The 24,024-nt window shown below is 47.1% G+C and overlaps 1 protein-coding gene across 1 annotated transcript in view; it reads right to left on the bottom strand.

Annotated features, from left to right (window-relative positions):
* The window catches only part of psen1 (presenilin 1), a 36,284-nt gene that overhangs the window by 6,873 nt on the left and 5,387 nt on the right, over positions 1-24,024 (bottom strand). Inside the window, exons 2-9 of the mRNA XM_036955388.2 lie at positions 21,331-21,418; positions 15,177-15,460; positions 14,076-14,217; positions 13,024-13,091; positions 12,485-12,705; positions 7,612-7,710; positions 5,067-5,171; positions 4,550-4,735 (exon numbers count right to left, since the gene is read on the bottom strand). Coding sequence (XP_036811283.1) covers positions 4,550-4,735; positions 5,067-5,171; positions 7,612-7,710; positions 12,485-12,705; positions 13,024-13,091; positions 14,076-14,217; positions 15,177-15,460; positions 21,331-21,366 — 1,141 coding nt within the window. The 5' untranslated portion in view covers positions 21,367-21,418. The remainder of the gene's footprint in view (positions 1-4,549; positions 4,736-5,066; positions 5,172-7,611; positions 7,711-12,484; positions 12,706-13,023; positions 13,092-14,075; positions 14,218-15,176; positions 15,461-21,330; positions 21,419-24,024) is intronic.

Here is a 24,024-nt window from a genome sequence, read left to right on the forward strand (position 1 = left end):
ACCAATTAGACTCCAGTCTACATTGAACCCTCGTTCACACCCCCTGGGAAACACAGGACAAACCTGACAGATTCTTGTTCAATCGTGTCCGTCGTGATGACGGATAAAAATTATTTTTGCTGGCAGAACCTCTGTGTAAACATGGCTGTTTCCCACGGGGGACCACAGGATGCCACAACACGGGGGACCACAGGATGCCACAATACGGGGGACCACAGGATGCCACAATACGGGGGACCACAGGATGCCACAATACGGGGGACCACAGGATGCCACAATACGGGGGACCACAGGATGCCACAACACGGGGGACCACAGGATGCCACAATACGGGGGACCACAGGATGCCACAATACGGGGGAACACAGGATGCCACAATACGGGGGACCACAGGATGCCACAATACGGGGGACCACAGGATGCCACAATACGGGGGACCACAGGATGCCACAATACGGGGGACCACAGGATGCCACAATACGGGGGACCACAGGATGCCACAATACGGGGGACCACAGGATGCCACAATACGGGGGACCACAGGATGCCACAATACGGGGGACCACAGGATGCCACAATACGGGGGACCACAGGATGCCACAATACGGGGGACCACAGGATGCCACAATACGGGGGACCACAGGATGCCACAATACGGGGGACCACAGGATGCCACAATACGGGGGACCACAGGATGCCACAATACGGGGGACCACAGGATGCCACAATACGGGGGACCAGAGGATGCCACAATACGGGGGACCACAGGATGCCACAATACAGGGGACCACAGGATGCCACAATACGGGGGACCACAGGATGCCACAACATCCTAAAACAGCACCTTAGACACACAGAGCCTTCAGAAATCTTTTCCATTGTTTGTTGTTGTTACCGCCTGAAGTAAAAATTGGATTCAATAGAGATTGTTTTGTCACTGATCTACACACATATTACCCCATAATGTCAAAGTGGAATTATGTTTTTAGAAATTTGTACAAATTAATTCCAAATGAAAAGCTGATATGTCTTGAATACATTTTTCAACCCCTTCGTCATGGCCTAAATAAGTTCAGGAGAAACATTTTGCAAGTCACATTAATTGCATAGACTCACTCTGTGTGCAATAATAGTGTTTAACATGATTTTTGAGTGATTACCTCATCTCTGTACCCCACACGTACAATTATCTGTAAAGTCCCTCAGTCGAGCAGTGAATTTTAAAAAAAACACAGTCAACCACAAAGACCAGGGAGGCTTTCCACTGCCTCGCATAGAAGGGCCCCGATTGGTAGATGGGTAAAAATAAAATAAGCAAACATTGAATATCCCTTTGAGGACGAGGAAGTTATTAATTACACTTTGAATGGTGTATCAATACACCCAGTCAATACAAATAAACAGGCATCCTTCCTAACTCAGTTGCCGGAGAGGAAGGAAACGGCTTAGACATTTCACCAGGAGGCCAATGGTGACTTTAACACAGTTACAGAGTTAAATGGCTGTGACAGGAGAAAACTGAGGATGGATCAACAACATTCGAGTTACTCCACAAAACAAACCTAATTAACAGAGTGAAAAGGAAGCCTTTAGAGAACATAAAATATTCCAAAACATGCATCCTGTTTGCAACAAATAATACTGCAAATAATGTGGCAAAGCAATTCACTTTTTGTCCTGAATACAAAGTGTGATGTTTGGGGCAAATCCTATACAACACATTACTGAGTATCACTCGTCATATTTTCAAGCATAGCGGTGGCTGCATCATGTTATGGGTATGCTTGTAATCCTTCAGGAGTTTTTCAGGATAAAAATAAAACGGAGCCAAGTACAGGTAAACTCATAGGGGAAAACCTGGTTCAGTCTGCTTCCCACCAGACACTGAGAGATGAATTCACCTTTCATCAGGACAATAACCTAAAACACAAGGCCAAACATACACTGGAGTTGTTTACCAAGACAGTAAAATGTTCCTGAGTGGCCGAGTTCCAGTTTTGTCTTAAATCTGCTTGAAAAAAATCTATGGCAAGACCTGAAAATAACCACTATGTGCTCTGATTCGTTAACAGATGGTCCAATCCAATTCTTCTTTCCTCTCTTTATTTTGGAAGGGTTGAAAAATCCTTGATTGTGAATAGCTGCTGAATAAACACTACTGCTGAGAGCCTGGTGATCTATACACCATGCAGGGAAATGACATGGTGACCCCGACCTGTCTGTCTGTCTGTTAGCTAGTGTTGAAGAACACAGGCTTCCCGTCTGTCTGTCTGTCTGTCTGTCTGTCTGTTAGCTAGTGTTGAAGACAGACAGACAGAACCCTGTGTTCTTCAACACTAGCTAACTAACAGACAGACAGACAGACAGACAGAACCCTGTGTTCTTCAACACTAGCTAACAGACAGACAGACAGACAGACAGACAGACAGACAGAACCCTGTGTTCTTCAACACTAGCTAACAGACAGACAGACAGACAAATTTTCAAATGTTGCACAATCCAGGTATGGAAAGCTCTTACAGACTCACCCAGAAAGGCTTACAGCTGTAAACACTGCCTAAGGTGATTCTAACAAGTATTGCCTAAGAGGCTTGAATACTTATGTAATCAAGACAGTGTTTTATTTTTCATATATATTTCTTTACAAAAAGGTTTGAATTTTTCTTCCACTTTGATATGAGTATTTTGTGTTGATCGTTGACAAAAAAAAATGTACAATACAAAAATATAAAGCCCAGGGGTATGAATACTTTCTGAAGGTACTGTATGTGAGAATGCTGTTGATTGGCTACAGCTCAGCGTTCAACACCACAGTGTCATCACTAAGCTAAGGACCCTGAACACCTCCCTCTGCAAATGGATCCTGGACTTTAACGGGGGCTGCCCCCAGAGTGGGCAACAAAACATTCACCACGCTGATCCTCAACACGGGGGCTCCTCAAGGGTGCGTGCTTAGTCCCCTCCTGTACTCCCTGTTCACCCACGACCGAGTGGCCATGCACAACTCCAAAACACACCATTAAGTTTGTTTGGCTTGATCACCGACGACGATGAGGGAGGAGGTCAGTGACTTGGAAGTGTAGTGCCAGGACAACAACCTCTCCTTCAACATCAGCAAGACAAAGTTGTTTGTGGACAACAGGAAATGGAGGTATGAGCGCCCCCCTCCCCCCCCGATCCACATCGACAAGGCTGTAGTGGAGCGGGTCTAGAGCTTCAAGTTCTTCAGTGTCCACATCACTAATGAATTAACATGGTCTACACACACCGAAACACAGTCATGGAGAAAGCACGACAACACCTCTTCCCCCCTCAGGAGGCTGAAAAGGTTTGGCCCTCAGATCCTCAAAACGTTCTACAGCTGCACCATTGAGAGCATCTTGACTGGCTGCATCACCGCCTGGTATGGCGGCAACTTGGCATCCAACTGCGAGGCGCTCCAGAGGGTAGTGCCCAGTACATCACTGGGGTTGAGAGCTCTCTGCATTCCAGGACCGCTATACCTGGCGGTGTCAGATGAAGGCCCTAAAAAAAGACTACAGACACCGAAGTCATAGTGCCGATGCACCGAGTCTGGAACCAACAGGACCCTGAACACATTCCACCACCAAGCCATAAGACTGCTGAAGAGTTAACCAATAGCTACCTGAACTATCTGCATTTACTCTTTTGACCCATCACATACGCTGCTGCTGTTTATTATCTATCCTGTTGTCTAGTCACTGTATATATATCTACCTCGTACCCCTGCACATTGAGTCAGTACCGGTACCCCCTGCACATTGAGTCAGTACCGGTACCCCCTGCACATCGACTCAGTACTGGTACCCTGTGTATATAGCCAAGTTATTACCTCATACCCCTGCACATTGAGTCAGTACCGGTACCCCCTGCACATTGAGTCAGTACCGGTACCCCCTGCACATCGACTAGGTACTGGTACCCTGTGTATATAGCCAAGTTATGACCTCGTACCCCTGCACATCGACTCAGTACTGGTAGCTCCTGCACATCGACTCAGTACCGGTACCCCCTGTATATTGACTCAGTACTGGTACCCCCTGTATATTTACTCAGTACTGGTACCCCCTGCACATTGACTCAGTACCGGTACCCCCTGTATATCGACTCAGTATCGGTACCCCCTGCATAATCGACTCAGTATCGGTACCCCCTGCATAATCGACTCAGTACTGGTAGCCCCTGTATATTGACTCAGCACCGGTACCTCCTGTATATTGTCTCAGTACTGGTACCCCCTGTATATTGACTCAGTACTGGTACCCCCTGTATATTGACTCAGTACTGGTACCCCCTGTATATAGCCAAGTTATGACCTCGTTGGTAACGGTCGTGCGCCCTGATTAGGAAACGACATGGCAATTGTTTTAACTAAATGGCACGGGGATTGTTTTAACTAAATGGCACGGGGATTGTTTTAACGAAATGGCACGGGGATTGTTTTAACGAAATTGCACGGGGATTGTTTTAACAAAAACGTGACAAATACAATTGTATTTTTTTTATTGCTGTTCAGTTCTGTACTCACTCTCCTCGTCATCATCGTCCATTACGGGTGGTCTGGCAGAGGGGAGTTGTTGGATCTCCCGTCGGGTCTCGTCTGTGGACTGAAGGGGTCCCAGCTGATGCTCCTGATGCCCCATCCAGTTAGGGGTGAACCCTCCGTCATCCTCCGGGGGGCTGAGAGGGGCCGGGCCTAGAGCCAGGGTTGGGGCTGGGGGGGGGGGGGGGGCATGGAGAAGTCAAATATTATACATGAGGGGGCGGTGAGCCCAGGGCTAGATAGGGCTGCTGCAGGGGCGGGAGAGAAGAATTGAGATATTCTTAGAAACCGCTGGAGATGCCATAGAAAGAGGCATGTTTTGGTGTTCAATTGTGACCCAGAGATGGAGGAGCTGCTGATGGGAAGGTAGAAAATAATTATGATATTACAAAAACGCTGAAGAAAATAATCATCATTTTGGGGTGCAAGCGAGGCCAGGGCCTAAAGGAGGCTAACGGAGAAGGTAGAGAGGAATTTAAACGACCAGACACTACAGACTCACATTGACTCTCAACCTGAGTGATGGGAGCCTCTGTTGAGTTCTTCCTGGTCATTGGTCTGTGTCCGAGGCCAGTGTCTGCCATGTTGACCAGCCACACCATGGTCGCTGGGAATGGAGGGACAGGATGGTACAGTAGACATTACATTACTCGGCAGCTATGGGCATTCATGTTTAAGGCAAACAACAACAACAACTTAACTGTATACCAGATTCACTGCCTGTCTGAAAGCATGTGCTAGCTGGTGAAAATATATATAGCATAGATAATACTAAACAGGCAACACATGAGTTTCCAATCAATGACATTTCATAATACCATATCTATCAACGTGTCATAATACCATATAATAATACCATATCATAATACCATATCATAATACCATATCCATGAACATATCCTAATACCATATCATAATACCATATCCATTAACATATCCTAATACCATATCATAATACCATATCCATCAACATATCCTAATACCATATCCATTAACATATCCTAATACCATATCATAATACCATAACCATTAACATATCATAATACCATATCATAATACCATATCCATTAACATATCATAATAACATATCATAATACCATATCCATCAACATATCCTAATACCATATCCATTAACATATCCTAATACCATATCATAATACCATAACCATTAACATATCATAATACCATATCATAATACCATATCCATTAACATATCATAATACCATATCATAATACCATATCATAACACCATATCATAATACCATATCCATCAACATATCATAATACCATATCATAATACCATATCATAATACCATATCCATTAACATATCATAATACCATATCATAATACCATATCATAATACCATATCCTAATACCATATCATAATACCATATCCTAATACCATATCATAATACCATATCCATTAACATATCATAATACCATATCATAATACCATATCATAATACCATATCATAATACCATATCTGCTCGGCCATGGAACCCCATTTCATGAAGCTCCTGACTAACAGTCATTGTACTAGCGTTGCTTCCAGAGGCAGTTTGTAACTCAGTAGTGAGTTTTGCAAACGAGGACAGACAATGTATATGCGCTACGCGCTTCAGCACTCGGCGGTCCTGTTCTGTGAGCTTGTGTGGCCTACCACTTCACGGCTGAGCCGTTGTTGCTCCTAGACATTTCCACTTCACAGTAACGGCACTTGCAGTTGACCGGGGGCAGTCCCAGCAGGGCAGAAATTAGATATACTAACTTGTTGGAAAGGTGGCATCCTATGACGGTGTCACTTTGAAGTTCTTCAGTAAGGGCCATTCTACTGACAATGTTTGTCCATGGAGATTGCACGGCTGTGTGCTCGATTTTCTAACCCCCGTCAGCAACGGGTGTGGCCGAAATAGCAGAATTCACTCATTTGAAGGGGTGTCCACATACTTTCGTATATATAGTGTACTCTATAAATGTTTTTAAACTGGAACCGGTTGGGGATCTTCGGACGACTCGCGAGGCGTCCTAGAGCAAAACTACTCACATGTACGTTTTAGTGAGGGTCTCACCTTTCCACAGAGGGGTCATGTTAGAGTGGAGGCCAAATTGTTCGGGTTGCTACAGACAGAAGGTGGCATAAGAGGCTGTACAAACTACCAGCAACAGTGTGTGAAAACCTTGTGAGGACTTACAGAAAACGTTTGACTTCTGTCATTGCCAACAAAGGGTATGTAACAAAGTATTGAGATAAACTTTTGTTATTGACCAAATACTTATTTTCCTCCATAATGTGCAAATAAATTCATTAAAAATCCTACAATGTGATTTTCTGGATTTTTTCCCTAATTTTGTCTGTCATAGTTGATGTGTACTTATGATGAAAATTACAGGCCTCTCCCATCTTTTTAAGTGGGAGAACTTGCACAATTGGGAGCTGACTAAGTACTTTATTGCCCCACTGTACAGACAGAAGGTGGCAGAAGAGGCTGTACAAACTTCAGACGAGTCTTGTGACGCTGTTGTGGGGGTCGTAGAGCAAAAACGGAGAACACCGTCGTGTTTGTGAGGGTGATCTTTCCATAATAGTTTGTGGGCCAAACCGTTTGTGAGATCCCGAAAATCACATTTCACCGCAGATGTAGGAAGGGGCGACATTAAACTGACGGGGATTTCTCTATGATGCTAATAAAGTTTCGGCGGGGGGCTCGAACATCGACTCATGGATCGTGTGCAATTCAGAGAGGGAATGGGCAAGAAATAATATATAAGTGCCTTTGAACAGGGGGTATGGTAGTAGGTGCCAGGCGCACCGGTTTGAGTCAAGAACTGCAACGCTGCTGGGTTTTTCCACACTCAACCATTTCCTCTGTGTATTAAGAACGGTCCACCACCCAAAGGACATCCAGCCAAACTGACACAATCATAGCTTTCACCTGGTCAGTCTACGCCATGGAAACACCAGGTGTTCCTAATGATTTGTCCGCTCGGTGTATATGTAATACAGGTTACAGGTGTTGATGTACGAGAGGGTGACGTGCGTCTTACAGGAGTAGATGAGAGCAGGGAAGATGGGTTCGTTCCTCTCCTGAGCTGTCTCCACTAGGATACGTAGAGGACCTTTGGGGCAGAGCACTGCTAGCAGATCTATGGAGGGAGAAACAGGGGTCGTATTCATTAGGGCACTGCTAACAGGGGTCGTATTCATCAGAGCACTGCTAACAGGGGTCGTATTCATCAGAGCACTGCTAACAGGGGTCGTATTCATCAGAGCACTGCTAACAGGGGTCGTATTCATCAGAGCACTGCTAACAGGGGTCGTATTCATCAGAGCACTGCTAACAGGGGTCGTATTCATCAGAGCACCTCTAGCAGATCTATGGAGGGAGAAACAGGGTCGTATTCATTAGGGCACCTCTAGCAGATCTATGGAGGGAGAAACAGGGGTCGTATTCATTAGGGCACCTCTAGCAGATCTATGGAGGGAGAAACAGGGTCGTATTCATTAGGGCACCTCTAGCAGATCTATGGAGGGAGAAACAGGGTCGTATTCATTAGGGCACCTCTAGCAGATCTATGGAGGGAGAAACAGGGTCGTATTCATTAGGGCACCTCTAGCAGATCTATGGAGGGAGAAACAGGGTCGTATTCATTAGGGCACCTCTAGCAGATCTATGGAGGGAGAAACAGGGTTGTTTTCATCAGAGCACCTCTAGCAGATCTATGGAGGGAGAAACAGGGGTCGTATTCATTAGGGCACCTCTAGCAGATCTATGGAGGGAGAAACAGGGTCGTTTTCATTAGGGCACCTCTAGCAGATCTATGGAGGGAGAAACAGGGGTCGTATTCATTAGGGCACCTCTAGCAGATCTATGGAGGGAGAAACAGGGTCGTTTTCATTAGGGCACCTCTAGCAGATCTATGGAGGGAGAAACAGGGGTCGTATTCATTAGGGCACCTCTAGCAGATCTATGGAGGGAGAAACAGGGTCGTTTTCATTAGGGCACCTCTAGCAGATCTATGAAGGGAGAAACAGGGGTCGTATTCATTAGGGCACCTCTAGCAGATCTATGGAGGGAGAAACAGGGTTGTTTTCATCAGAGCACCTCTAGCAGATCTATGGAGGGAGAAACAGGGGTCGTATTCATTAGGGCACCTCTAGCAGATCTATGGAGGGAGAAACAGGGTCGTTTTCATTAGGGCACCTCTAGCAGATCTATGGAGGGAGAAACAGGGGTTGTATTCATTAGGGCACCTCTAGCAGATCTATGGAGGGAGAAACAGGGTCGTTTTCATTAGGGCACCTCTAGCAGATCTATGGAGGGAGAAACAGGGGTCGTATTCATTAGGGCACCTCTAGCAGATCTATGGAGGGAGAAACAGGGTCGTTTTCATTAGGGCACCTCTAGCAGATCTAGGAAGGGAGAAACAGGGGTCGTATTCATTAGGGCACCTCGTGGCAAAATGTTTTGTAACAGAAAATGTAAACAGGCATTTGTTATTGTACAGTTCAGATAACACACTGAAACAAGGAGAAGCTTTCTTCCATTTGGTGCCTAATGAATATGACGCAGAGCTTTGAGTCAGGATAGAATAGTGTTGGAGACAGAACAGAGGGTGCTTTGAGAGAGAGAGACCAAGTAGAAATATTTCATCTGAGTTAAAGAATGTCTGAGACTGACTGGGTGTAAACTCTTTATCAACACCAACTAAAGGGAGAACACAGACGGAACCAGGACAAGTAGTGTTGGACCCAAAACACAAGGCTCTTTGGGACCGAGACCAAGTAAAAATATTTAATCTGATTTAAAAGACATTTCTGAGGCTGGGTGGGTGAAAACTCTGACCACCAGCACTGTTACCCCCACCAAACCAACATGGACCACCTTTACCCCCACCAAACCAAACCTAAACAGACCACTGTTACCCCAAACAAACGTAAACCGACCACTGTTACCCCCACCAAACCTAAACAGACCACTGTTACCCCCACCAACCCAAAACAGACCACTGTTACCCCAAACAAACGTAAACCGACCACTGTTACCCCCACCAAACCTAAACAGACCACTGTTACCCCCACCAACCCAAAACAGACCACTGTTACCCCAAACAAACGTAAACCGACCACTGTTACCCCCACCAAACCTAAACAGACCACTGTTACCCCCACCAACCCAAAACAGACCACTGTTACCCCAAACAAACCTAAACAGACCACTGTTACCCCCACCAACCCAAAACAGACCACTGTTACCCCAAACAAACCTAAACAGACCACTGTTACCCCCACCAACCCAAAACAGACCGTTACCCCCACCAACCCAAAACAGACCACTGTTACCCCCACCAACCCAACAGACCACTGTTACCCCCACCAACACAAAACAGACCACTGTTACCCCCACCAAACCTAAACAGACCACTGTTACCCCCACCAACCCAAAACAGACCACTGTTACCCCAAACAAACCTAAACAGACCACTGTTACCCCCACCAACCCAAAACAGACCACTGTTACCCCAAACAAACGTAAACAGACCACTGTTACCCCCACCAACCCAAAACAGACCACTGTTACCCCCACCAACCCAAAACAGACCACTGTTACCCCAAACAAACGTAAACCGACCACTGTTACCCCCACCAAACCTAAACAGACCACTGTTACCCCCACCAACCCAAAACAGACCACTGTTACCCCAAACAAACGTAAACCGACCACTGTTACCCCCACCAAACCTAAACAGACCACTGTTACCCCCACCAACCCAAAACAGACCACTGTTACCCCAAACAAACGTAAACCGACCACTGTTACCCCCACCAAACCTAAACAGACCACTGTTACCCCCACCAACCCAAAACAGACCACTGTTACCCCAAACAAACCTAAACAGACCACTGTTACCCCCACCAACCCAAAACAGACCACTGTTACCCCAAACAAACCTAAACAGACCACTGTTACCCCCACCAACCCAAAACAGACCGTTACCCCCACCAACCCAAAACAGACCACTGTTACCCCCACCAACCCAACAGACCACTGTTACCCCCACCAACACAAAACAGACCACTGTTACCCCCACCAAACCTAAACAGACCACTGTTACCCCCACCAACCCAAAACAGACCACTGTTACCCCAAACAAACCTAAACAGACCACTGTTACCCCCACCAACCCAAAACAGACCACTGTTACCCCAAACAAACGTAAACAGACCACTGTTACCCCCACCAACCCAAAACAGACCACTGTTACCCCCACCAACCCAAAACAGACCACTGTTACCCCAAACAAACGTAAACCGACCACTGTTACCCCCACCAAACCTAAACAGACCACTGTTACCCCCACCAACCCAAAACAGACCACTGTTACCCCAAACAAACCTAAACAGACCACTGTTACCCCAAACAAACCTAAACAGACCACTGTTACCCCCACCAACCCGAAACAGACCACTGTTACCCCCAACAAACGTAAACCGACCTACTGTTACCCCCACCAACCCGAAACAGACCACTGTTACCCCCAACAAACGTAAACAGACCACTGTTACCCCCACCAACCCAAAACAGACCACTGTTACCCCCACCAAACCTAAACAGACCACTGTTACCCCCACCAACCCAAAACAGACCACTGTTACCCCAAACAAACCTAAACAGACCACTGTTACCCCAAACAAACCTAAACAGACCACTGTTACCCCCACCAACCCGAAACAGACCACTGTTACCCCCAACAAACGTAAACCGACCTACTGTTACCCCCACCAACCCGAAACAGACCACTGTTACCCCCAACAAACGTAAACAGACCACTGTTACCCCCACCAACCCAAAACAGACCACTGTTACCCCCAACAAACGTAAACCGACCTACTGTTACCCCCACCAACCCGAAACAGACCACTGTTACCCCCAACAAACGTAAACAGACCACTGTTACCCCCACCAACCCAAAACAGACCACTGTTACCCCAAACAAACCTAAACCGACCTACTGTTACCCCCACCAACCCAAAACAGACCACTGTTACCCCAAACAAACCTAAACCGACCACTGTTCTACCTCAAGCTAAACACTTTTAGGTTAAATAAATCTACAATGACCACTATTCTGTCGTGGCCCTTATTCTCCGACAGTGGTTGTGTCCCAACTGGCACCCTATTCCCTATGTAGTGCACTACTTTAGACCAGGGCCCTATTCTCTATATAGTACACTACTTTAGACCAGAGCCCTATTCCCTATGTAGTGCACTACTTTAGACCAGAGCCCTATTCCCTATGTAGTGCACTACTTTAGACCAGAGCCCTTTTCCCATTTGGGAGAACGCTTCGGGAAGGGGCAGCTTTAAGAGGAAATCTGGTCCTATCTAAGGTTGTCTAAATTAAGAATGTCTTAACCTCAGCTGTCATGACTTTCTATACCCCCCCCCCCCCCCCCCCCTCCCCCACTTCCTGTCTCAGATGGGTGTTTCCTGTTTGTCGACCAGTCAGATCCTTCCTTTCAACAACAACAACGGTCAGGAAATCTAGGTGCTGCCCTGAGTCTCGTCTGAAGAGGACTTGAGATCGATAGAGAGCAGTAAAACAAATAGAGCAACTAGAGAGATAGGTCATCTTCACAAAGAGAAACATGGGAGGGGCTGTGTCCCCATCTCCTTTGTCCTGAAGTGTACACTCATTCACGACATTCCACATGTCTAAAACTATTGTATCGGTAAAGGCATGGGCTAGAGGGAGTTTCCACCATGTTTCTTAGACCAGCCTTTTCCTTTCAAGTCAAAGAAGGGAAGTGAACAAGTGTACACTTTGGGCAGAAGGAGAGATAATTGGGGCCGTGGCTACAGTCTCACAGTGAGAGACCTGTAGTATACAAGCCAAAGACTCAAGCAGGAAGTCTCACCATAGACCGATATAACGGCCAGGATGAGCCAGGCGGTCCACTCAGGAAGGTACTTGATGAAGACCAGAGCCATGAGAGCAGAGATCATGATGAGGTAGGCCTGCTGCAGACGGAGAGGACCCTTCCAGTGGATACAGATCATCCCTACCACGCCGAAGTTCCAGACGATCACAGCCAAGGTGATCCAGTCCATCGCCACGTTGTACGTCTTGAACACTTCTCTGGGGGGAGGACAAGAGTGAGACTGTTACGTTTAGGAGTACAGAGGACAGAGGGCGGCAGGGTAGCCTAGTGGTTAGAGCGTTGGGACTAGTAACCGTAAGGTTGCAAGTTCAAATCCCCGAGCTGAACAGGCAGAAAATAAGAATTTATTCTTAACTGACTTGCCTAGTAAAATAAAGGTAAAAAAAATAAATAATAAATAAAATTAAAATCTGCCCAGTCGCACTCTTACACAGCAGATTCACCGATGACTTGAAATATATGTGATTGAAAAGAGAGAGAGAGAGAATAAGATATCAAAGAATGAAGGGACTCACTTGAGGTATATGAAGGAGAAGAAGAACAGGAGGAGTAGAGAGGAGAGGAACAGCCAGCCTTGGATCACCTGAAGGGACACACAGAGATCAATAACAGCCAACTGTCTGTATAACATGTTCGGCATGTCACTGTATCTAGACACACACAGGAGAGGACTGGGTAAGAGATGCTACAGCGATGAGTGACACCAGGGTTGTGTTCATCAGCCAACAAGCAGAAGAAAACAGACTGAAAAAGGGATGACTAAACGTTATGATACGTTGGTTGCAAACTGTTGTGTGCCCTAATGAATACGACCCTAATGGCATTGTCAGAGCAGCATCTCTTACCCTGCAGCATCTCTTACCCTGTAGCAGCATCTCTTACCCTGTAGCATCTCTTACCCTGTAGCAGCATCTCTCACCCTGTAGCATCTCTTACCCTGTAGCAGCATCTCTCACCCTGTAGCAGCATCTCTCACCCTGTAGCAGCATCTCTCACCCTGTAGCAGCATCTCTTACCCTGTACCATCTCTTACCCTGTAGCAGCATCTCTTACCCTGTAGCATCTCTTACCCTGTAGCAGCATCTCTCACCCTGTAGCATCTCTTACCCTGTAGCAGCATCTCTCACCCTGTAGCAGCATCTCTTACCCTGTAGCAGCATCTCTTACCCTGTAGCATCTCTTACCCTGTAGCAGCATCTCTCACCCTGTAGCATCTCTCACCCTGTAGCAGCATCTCTCACCCTGTAGCAGCATCTCTTACCCTGTACCATCTCTTACCCTGTAGCATCTCTTACCCTGTACCATCTCTTACCCTGTAGCATCTCTTACCCTGTACCATCTCTTACCCTGTAGCATCTCTTACCCTGTAGCATCTCTTACCCTGTACCATCTCTTATCCTGTAGCATCTCTTACCCTGTACCATCTCTTATCCTGTAGCATCTCTTACCCTGTACCATCTCTTACCCTGTAGCATCTCTTACCCTGTAGCATCTCTTACCCTGTAGCATCTCTTACCCTGTACCATCTCTTACCCTGTAGCATCTCTTACCCTGTAGCATCTCTTACCCTGTAGCAGCGGTACTTGTATAGCAGCACCAGCACCATGGTCATGACTATGATGACACTGATCATGATGGTGGCGTTGAGGACTGAGTTGAGGGCTCGCTGCCCTATTGTGTCTGTGTCCTCGGGGAATGGGGTGTATATCCTGGAAAACACATCACATGTCAGACAGGTATCAACATCCTGGACAACTCATAACAGAAGATTAGACTCATCACATTGGACTCATCACATTAGATAATTTCAGAACATGTTAGTGTCAGACAACCATCAGAAATACTCAAACACCATCCTTTGTGAATTCTCACTTTGCTGCTCCTGTTATTATAATAATATTGTCTGTGTTTCTCCAGCTGCTTGATTATCTTGTCTGTTTTTCTCCAGCTGCTTGATTATCTTGTCTGTGTTTCTCCAGCTGCTTGATTATCCTGTCTGTGTTTCCAACTGATTTATGATGAACAGCCCATAGGTAAACAAACTGAACAATGTATCTTCTTCGTATGCAGGCCAGCCACATTTCCTGTACTTCTTTTAGTAAATACTGTAGATGTATGCTGATATTTCGTCATCAAGGTGTTGTGTGTCGCATTATCGCCATCTAGTGGCTCTGCTAGTCAACTGCATCAACAACCCTAACCCCGGTGACAACATGAAGCCCCGTCTCAGGGTTCCAACAACCCTAACCCCGGGGACAACCTGAAGCCTCGTCTCAGGGTTCCAACAACCCTAACCCCGGTGACAACATGAAGCCCCGTTTCAGGGTTCCAACAACCCTAACCCCGGTGACAACATGAAGCCCCGTCTCAGGGTTCCAACAACCCTAACCCCGGTGACAACATGAAGCCTCGTCTCAGGGTTCCAACAACCCTAACCCCAGAGACAACATGAAGCCTCGTCTCAGGGTTCCAACAACCCTAACCCCGGGGACAACCTGGAGCCTCGTCTCAGGGTTCCAACAACCCTAACCCCGGGGACAACCTGGAGCCTCGTCTCAGGGTTCCAACAACCCTAACCCCAGAGACAACCTGGAGCCTCGTCTCAGGGTTCCAACAACCCTAACCCCGGGGACAACATGAGGGTCGCCAGAACGTCGTCGGTACTTACAGCCTCTGTCCATCGTTCTGGGTGTAGAAGCTGACGGACTTGATGGTTGCCACGACGACCACCATGCAGAGCGTGACAGGGACGAACAGCATGATGACATGTTTGGCCCCGTACTTCAGCGTCAGCTCCTCATCTTCGTCTTCCTCACTCTCTACCACCTGGGGGGTGCGTTGTGGGGGAGCCTGTCCGTTCTGTTCCGCCCCACCCCCTCCACCCCTGGACCGCACCCCCGTCACCCCAGGCTCAGGGTGCTGGTTCTGGGTTGGTACTGGAGCCTCAGTCACCTGGAGGAGGAACAGAAGGGGACATAAATACACACCTCTAGGGTCAGTCTGCAGAACATGGAAACATTTACATTCTAGTCATTTAACAGACTCTCTGATCCACTACAGTAGTGAGTCATTTAACAGACTCTCTGATCCACTACAGTAGTGAGTCATTTAACAGACTCTCTGATCCACTACAGTAGTGAGTCATTTAACAGACTCTCTGATCCAGAGCCACGACAGTAGTGAGTCATTTAACAGACTCTCTGATCCAGAGCCACTACAGTAGTGAGTCATTTAACAGACTCTCTGATCCAGAGCCACTACAGTAGTGAGTCATTTAACAGACTCTCTGATCCAGAGCCACTACAGTAGTGAGTCATTTAACAGACTCTCTGATCCAGAGCCACTACAGTAGTGAGTCATTTAACAGACTCTCTGATCCACTACAGTAGTGAGTCATTTAACAGACTCTCTGATCCACTACAGTAGTGAGTCATTTAACGATATCATAACCGCCATCGATAAAAGACAGTACTGTGCAGCCGTCTTCATCGACCTTGCCAAGGCTTTCGACTCTGTCAATCACCATATTCTTATCGGCAGACTCAGTAGCCTCGGTTTTTCGGATGACTGCCTTGCCTGGTTCACCAATTACTTTGCAGACAGAGTTCAGTGTGTCAAATCGGAGGGCATGCTGTCCGGTCCTCTGGCAGTCTCTATGGGGGTGCCACAGGGTTCAATTCTCGGGCCGACTCTTTTCTCTGTATACATCAATGATGTTGCTCTTGCTGCGGGCGATTCCCTGATCCACCTCTACGCAGACGACACCATTCTATATACTTTCGGCCCGTCATTGGACACTGTGCTATCTAACCTCCAAACAAGCTTCAATGCCATACAACACTCCTTCCGTGGCCTCCGACTGCTCTTAAACGCTAGTAAAACCAAATGCATGCTTTTCAACCGATCGCTGCCTGCACCCGCATGCCCGCCTAGCATCACCACCCTGGATGGTTCCGACCTAGAATATGTGGACATCTATAAGTACCTAGGTGTCTGGCTAGACTGCAAACTCTCCTTCCAGACTCATATCAAACATCTCCAATCGAAAATCAAATCAAGAGTCGGCTTTCTATTCCGCAACAAAGCCTCCTTCACTCACGCCGCCAAGCTTACACTAGTAAAACTGACTATCCTACCGATCCTCGACTTCGGCGATGTCATCTACAAAATGGCTTCCAACACTCTACTCAGCAAACTGGATGCAGTCTATCACAGTGCCATCCGTTTTGTCACTAAAGCACCTTATACCACCCACCACTGCGACCTGTACGCTCTAGTCGGCTGGCCCTCGCTACATATTCGTCGCCAGACCCACTGGCTCCAGGTCATCTACAAGTCCATGCTAGGTAAAGCTCCGCCTTATCTCAGCTCACTGGTCACGATGGCAACACCCATCCGTAGCACGCGCTCCAGCAGGTGTATCTCACTGATCATCCCTAAAGCCAACACCTCATTTGGCCGCCTTTCGTTCCAGTACTCTGCTGCCTGTGACTGGAACGAATTGCAAAAATCGCTGAAGTTGGAGACTTTTATCTCCCTCACCAACTTCAAACATCTGCTATCTGAGCAGCTAACCGATCGCTGCAGCTGTACATAGTCTATTGGTAAATAGCCCACCCATTTTCACCTACCTCATCCCCATACTGTTTTTATTTATTTACTTTTCTGCTCTTTTGCACACCTGTACATGACCATCTGATCATTTATCACTCCAGTGTTAATCTGCAAAATTGTAATTATTTGCCTACCTCCTCATGCCTTTTGCACACATTGTATATAGACTCCCCCTTTGTTTTCTACTGTGTTATTGACTTGTTAATTGTTTACTCCATGTGTAACTCTGTGTTGTCTGCTCACACTGCTATGCTTTATCTTGGCCAGGTCGCAGTTGCAAATGAGAACTTGTTCTCAACTAGCCTACCTGGTTAAATAAAGGTGTTCTCAACTAGCCTACCTGGTTAAATAAAGGTGTTCTCAACTAGCCTACCTGGTTAAATAAAGGTGAAATAAAAATAAATAAAAAACAGACTCTCTGATCCACTACAGTAGTGAGTCATTTAACAGACTCTCTGATCCAGAGCCACTACAGTAGTGAGTCATTTAACAGACTCTCTGATCCAGAGCCACTACAGTAGTGAGTCATTTAACAGACTCTCTGATCCAGAGACACTACAGTAGTGAGTCATTTAACAGACTCTCTGATCCAGAGCCACTACAGTAGTGAGTCATTTAACAGACTCTCTGATCCAGAGCCACTACAGTAGTGAGTCATTTAACAGACTCTCTGATCCAGAGCCACTACAGTAGTGAGTCATTTAACAGACTCTCTGAGCCAGAGCCACATACAGGACCAAGTAGGGTTAAGTGCCTTGCTCAAGGGCACAGACTGATTTTTCATTTACTCGGCCAGGGGATTTGAACCAGCAACTTTTTGGGTCACTGGCCCAACGGAACAGCTAGACTACCTACCACCAGAGTGTAAAAGCTTTAAAATGACAAAAATAAACGCAATTAAGAGATAAAAATAAAACAAACAGGGAAAACACACACAGATCAATATAACTGTAATGTTTCATCTGCACACACACTCCTGTGGGGTTAGGGGTTAGGGGTTAGGGGTTAGGGGTTAGGGTTAGGGGGTAGGGGTTAGCCTAACCCACACACACTCCTGTGGGGACAGTCTGCTCTGTATCAGCTGTTACATAAGAACAAGGTTGGTCTATAGCAATAAGGGTTAGGGGTTAGGGTTGGGGTTAGGGGTTGGGGTTAGCCTAACCCACACACACTCCTGTGGGGACAGTCTGCTCTGTATCAGGGGGTAGGGGTTAGGGTAGGGGTTAGGGTAGGGGTTAGGGGGTAGGGGTTAGCCTAACCCACACACACTCCTGTGGGGACAGTCTGCTCTGTATCAGGGGTTAGGGGTTAGGGTAGGGGTTAGGGTAGGGGTTAGGGGGTAGGGGTTAGCCTAACCCACACACACTCCTGTGGGGACAGTCTGCTCTGTATCAGCTGTTACATAAGAACAAGGTTGGTCTATAGCAATAAGAGTTGGTGAGACGGCAATAACAGACCTGGAACCAGGATAAATCTCCTTCACGGGTTAGGGTTAGGGGTTAGCGTTGGGGTTAGGGGTTGGGGTTAGGGTTAGGGTTGGGGTTAGGGTTTGGGGTTAGGGGTTAGGGTTGGGGATAAATCTCCTTCATGGGGAGTCAACAAAGAAAGGGGAGGGATTGAGGAAGGTTAGGGGTTAGGGGTTGGGGTTAGGGTTGAGGAAGGTTAGGGGTTAGGGGTTGGGGTTAGGGTTAGGGTTGAGGGATTGAGGAAGGTAGTCACCAATGGTGACATTTACTCCAGTAACAATAACAGTATTACTGTGTCACACTTATCAGGCCAGCCACGTTAGTGTATGCAGAGCCATTTGGACCACCACAGAACTAAAGAGACCACCACAGAACTAAAGACCACCACAGAACTATAGACCACCACAGAACTATAGACCACCACAGAACTAAAGACCACCACAGAACTAAAGAGACCACCACAGAACTAAAGAGACCACCACAGAACTAAAGAGACCACCACTCTCTTTCTCCAAGGCTGTGGGGACAGACAGGCCCATCTAGGGAGAGTGTTGCAGTGCCAAGGCTGTGGGGACAGACAGGCCCATCTAGGGAGAGTGTGGACAGACAGGCCCATCTAGGGAAAGTGTGGACAGACAGGCCCATCTAGGGAGAGTGTTGAGGTGCCAAGGCTGTCCACACAGACAGGCCCATCTAGGGAGAGTGTTGAGGTGCCAAGGCTGTCCACACAGACAGGCCCATCTAGGGAGAGTGTGGACAGACAGGCCCATCTAGGGAGAGTGTTGAGGTGCCAAGGCTGTGGGGACAGACAGGCCCATCTAGGGAGAGTGTTGAGGTGCCAAGGCTGTCCACACAGACAGGCCCATCTAGGGAGAGTGTTGCAGTGCCAAGGCTGTGGGGACAGACAGGCCCATCTAGGGAGAGTGTTGAGGTGCCAAGGCTGTGGGGACAGACAGGCCCATCTAGGGAGAGTGTTGCAGTGCCAAGGCTGTGGGGACAGACAGGCCCATCTAGGGAGAGTGTTGCAGTGCCAAGGCTGTGGGGACAGACAGGCCCATCTAGGGAGAGTGTTGCAGTGCCAAGGCTGTGGGGACAGACAGGCCCATCTAGGGAGAGTGTTGAGGTGCCAAGGCTGTCCACACAGACAGGCCCATCTAGGGAGAGTGTTGAGGTGCCAAGGCTGTCCACACAGACAGGCCCATCTAGGGAGAGTGTGGACAGACAGGCCCATCTAGGGAGAGTGTTGAGGTGCCAAGGCTGTGGGGACAGACAGGCCCATCTAGGGAGAGTGTTGAGGTGCCAAGGCTGTCCACACAGACAGGCCCATCTAGGGAGAGTGTTGCAGTGCCAAGGCTGTGGGGACAGACAGGCCCATCTAGGGAGAGTGTTGCAGTGCCAAGGCTGTGGGGACAGACAGGCCCATCTAGGGAGAGTGTTGAGGTGCCAAGGCTGTGGGGACAGACAGGCCCATCTAGGGAGAGTGTTGCAGTGCCAAGGCTGTGGGGACAGACAGGCCCATCTAGGGAGAGTGTTGCAGTGCCAAGGCTGTGGGGACAGACAGGCCCATCTAGGGAGTGTTGAGGTGCCAAGGCTGTCAGGACAGTTTAGACATGAGCCTTAACTTACTCCTGATCTTCTGAATAAAAACAGGATATGCGATTTCTAAAAGGGGGGGGGTTTCCTGCTTGAATAACTTCAATAAATCACCAGGAAGAATTGGCTCCATCGAACCGGTCACAGCTGCCCGCTATCCTTCACTGAACATGTTTATTAAGAACTGAGGCTGAGAAGGCATGTCAAATAAAATACTATTTTATTGGTCACATCCCCATGTTTGGCAGATGTTATTGGTCACATACCCATGTTTAGCAGATGTTATTGGTCACATACACATGTTTGGCAGATGTTATTGGTCACACACCCATGTTTAGCAGATGTTATTGGTCACATCCCCATGTTTAGCAGATGTTATTGGTCACATCCCCATGTTTAGCAGATGTTATTGGTCACATACCCATGTTTGGCAGATGTTATTGGTCACATCCCCATGTTTAGCAGATGTTATTGGTCACATCCCCATGTTTGGCAGATGTTATTGGTCACATCATCATGTTTAGCAGATGTTATTGGTCACATCCCCATGTTTAGCAGATGTTATTGGTCACATCTCCATGTTTAGCAGATGTTATTGGTCACATCATCATGTTTAGCAGATGTTATTGGTCACATCATCATGTTTAGCAGATGTTATTGGTCACATCCCCATGTTTAGCAGATGTTATTGGTCACATCCCCATGTTTAGCAGATGTTATTGGTCACATCATCATGTTTAGCAGATGTTATTGGTCACATCCCCGTGTTTAGCAGATGTTATTGCGGGTGTAGCGAAACGCTTGGTGTTTCTAGCTCCAACAGTGCAGTGCATATAAACCGTCTTTCATCTGTGTTATTTACATGTTGGAAGTTGAGCGGCTTCGTGTGGGGTTAAGGGTCAGCAGAGAAACAGCCTAGAAGGACTTTGCCTCCTGTAAAGCCCTTCAAATCTTCAGGAGCAAAACGAATGACGGCACGAAAGAGCATGTGGAATATATTTCATGACATGTGACTAATGATTTACTTTGTTATTGCAAATGTCACCGCCATGAATGTGCCTTTACTATAGGTCACAGTCTGCAAGTGACTAAACACAGACCAGACTTATTTCCTTCTCATACTTCTGCTGTGATTTAGAAGTAACTCACCATGTTGTTCTCGATATCCTCCACGTTGTTGGCCATGGTTGACAGAACAGACTCGCCCTCACATACAAGCCCAGTCGTTCAGTTTGGCCTGGTATAAAGAACAGAATCCTGGTTAATACACGCCATATAATAACAGAACCATATAATAACAGAACCATATAACAAACAGAACCATATAATAAACAGAACCATATAATAACAGAACCATATAATAACAGAACCATATAACAAACAGAACCATATAATAACAGAACCATATAATAAACAGAACCATATAATAACAGAACCATATAATAAACAGAACCATATAATAACAGAACCATATAATAACAGAACCATATAATAACAGAACCATATAATAACAGAACCATATAATAACAGAACCATATAACAAACAGAACCATATAATAACAGAACCATATAATAAACAGAACCATATAATAACAGAACCATATAATAACAGAACCATATAATAACAGAACCATATAATAACAGAACCATATAATAACAGAACCACAGCATATAATAACAGAACCATATAATAACAGAACCATATAATAACAGAACCATATAATAACAGAACCATATAATAAACAGAACCATATAATAAACAGAACCATATAATAAACAGAACCATATAATAACAGAACCATATAATAAACAGAACCATATAATAAACAGAACCATATAATAACAGAACCATATAATAAACAGAACCATATAATAAACAGAACCATATAATAACAGAACCATATAATAAACAGAACCATATAATAACAGAACCATATAATAAACAGAACCATATAATAAACAGAACCATATAATAACAGAACCATATAATAAACAGAACCATATAATAAACAGAACCATATAATAACAGAACCATATAATAACAGAATCATATAATAACAGAACCATATAATAACAGAAACACAGCATATAATAACAGAACCATATAATAACAGAACCATATAATAACAGAGAGGATGTACGGCACCGACCCGGAGAGGAACCAATAACAGAATCATATAATGGTGTTTTTGGGGCGGCAGGTAGCTTAGTGGTTAGAGCGTTGGGCCAGAAACCGAAAGGTTGCTGGATCGAATCCCCGAGCTGGCGGTGGGACACTGTCGATAAAGGGCTTGTAAATAAAAGGCTTAATTGCCAAAATCCTGAAGTATCCCTTTAAGGTTTAGGGTAGGGTTCTCCCAAACATACCGGATAGCACGGCACCGACCCGCACGGCACCGACCCGGAGAGGAAGCACGGCACCGACCCGGAGAGGAAACACGGCACCGACCCGGAGAGGAAACACGGCACCGACCCGGAGAGGAAACACGGCACCGACCCGGAGAGGAAACACGGCACCGACCGGAGAGGAAGCACGGCACCGACCCGGAGAGGATGCACGGCACCGACCCGGAGAGGATGCACGGCACCGACCCGGAGAGGATGCACGGCACCGACCCGGAGAGGAAGCACGGCACCGACCAGAGAGGAAGCACGGCACCGACCAGAGAGGAAGCACGGCACCGACCCAGAGAGGAAGCACGGCACCGACCCAGAGAGCAAGCGCGGCACCAAACGGAGAAGAAGCACTGCACCGACCCAGAGAGGATGCACGGCACTGACCGGAGAGGAAGCACGGCACCGACCCGGAGAGGATGCACGGCACCGACCCAGAGAGGATGCACGGCACCGACCCAGAGAGGAAGCACGGCACCGACCCAGAGAGGAAGCACGGCACCGACCCAGAGAGGAAGCACGGCACCGACCCAGAGAGGAAGCACGGCACCGACCCAGAGAGGAAGCACGGCACCGACCCAGAGAGGAAGCACGGCACCGACCGGAGAGGAAGCACGGCACCGACCCAGAGAGGATGCACGGCACCGACCCAGAGAGGATGCACGGCACCGACCCGGAGAGGAAGCACGGCACCGACCCGGAGAGGAAACACGGCACCGACCCGGAGAGGAAACACGGCACCGACCCGGAGAGGAAACACGGCATCGACCGGAGAGGATGTACAGCACCGACCGGAGAGGAAACTCGGCACCGACCCGGAGAGGATGTACAGCACCGACCGGAGAGGATGCACGGCACCGACCGGAGAGGATGTACAGCACTGACCGGAGAGGAAACTCGGCACCAACCCGGAGAGGATGTACGGCACCGACCGGAGAGGAAACACGGCACCGACCGGAGAGGAAACACGGCACCGACCCGGAGAGGAAGCACCGACCGGAGAGGATGTACGGTAGGACGTCAAAATAAAAAAAGGCACTTCTTCGATATGAAAAGTTGTTTTTGACTAAAATTAAAACGTGTCAGTTTGTCAATTTCACGAGGTTGTAGTAATAACATGTTTAAGACATTGGCTCCAATCGGGGTTGAAAAGTAACAACTAACATGTTGACTAGATCAGGCACAAGCATGATGATTTTTGTCCATCCACACTAGGCGCGATCAGAACACGCAGGTTGAAATATCAAAACGAACTCTGAACCAACTATATTAATTTGGGGACAGGTCGAAACGCATGAAACATTTATTGCAATTTAGCTCGTTAGCTTGCTGTTGCTAGCTCATTTGTCCTGGGATAAACATTGGGTTGTTATTTTACCTGAAATAACCAAGGTCCTCTACTCCGTAAATTCATCCAAAGAGAAATGGGCAAACTGAGTTTGTTTCTAG

The sequence above is a fragment of the Oncorhynchus mykiss genome, chromosome 19 (genome assembly GCF_057628025.1).
Source record: "Oncorhynchus mykiss isolate SJ-2025 chromosome 19, ASM5762802v1, whole genome shotgun sequence".
NCBI lineage: Eukaryota > Metazoa > Chordata > Actinopteri > Salmoniformes > Salmonidae > Oncorhynchus > Oncorhynchus mykiss.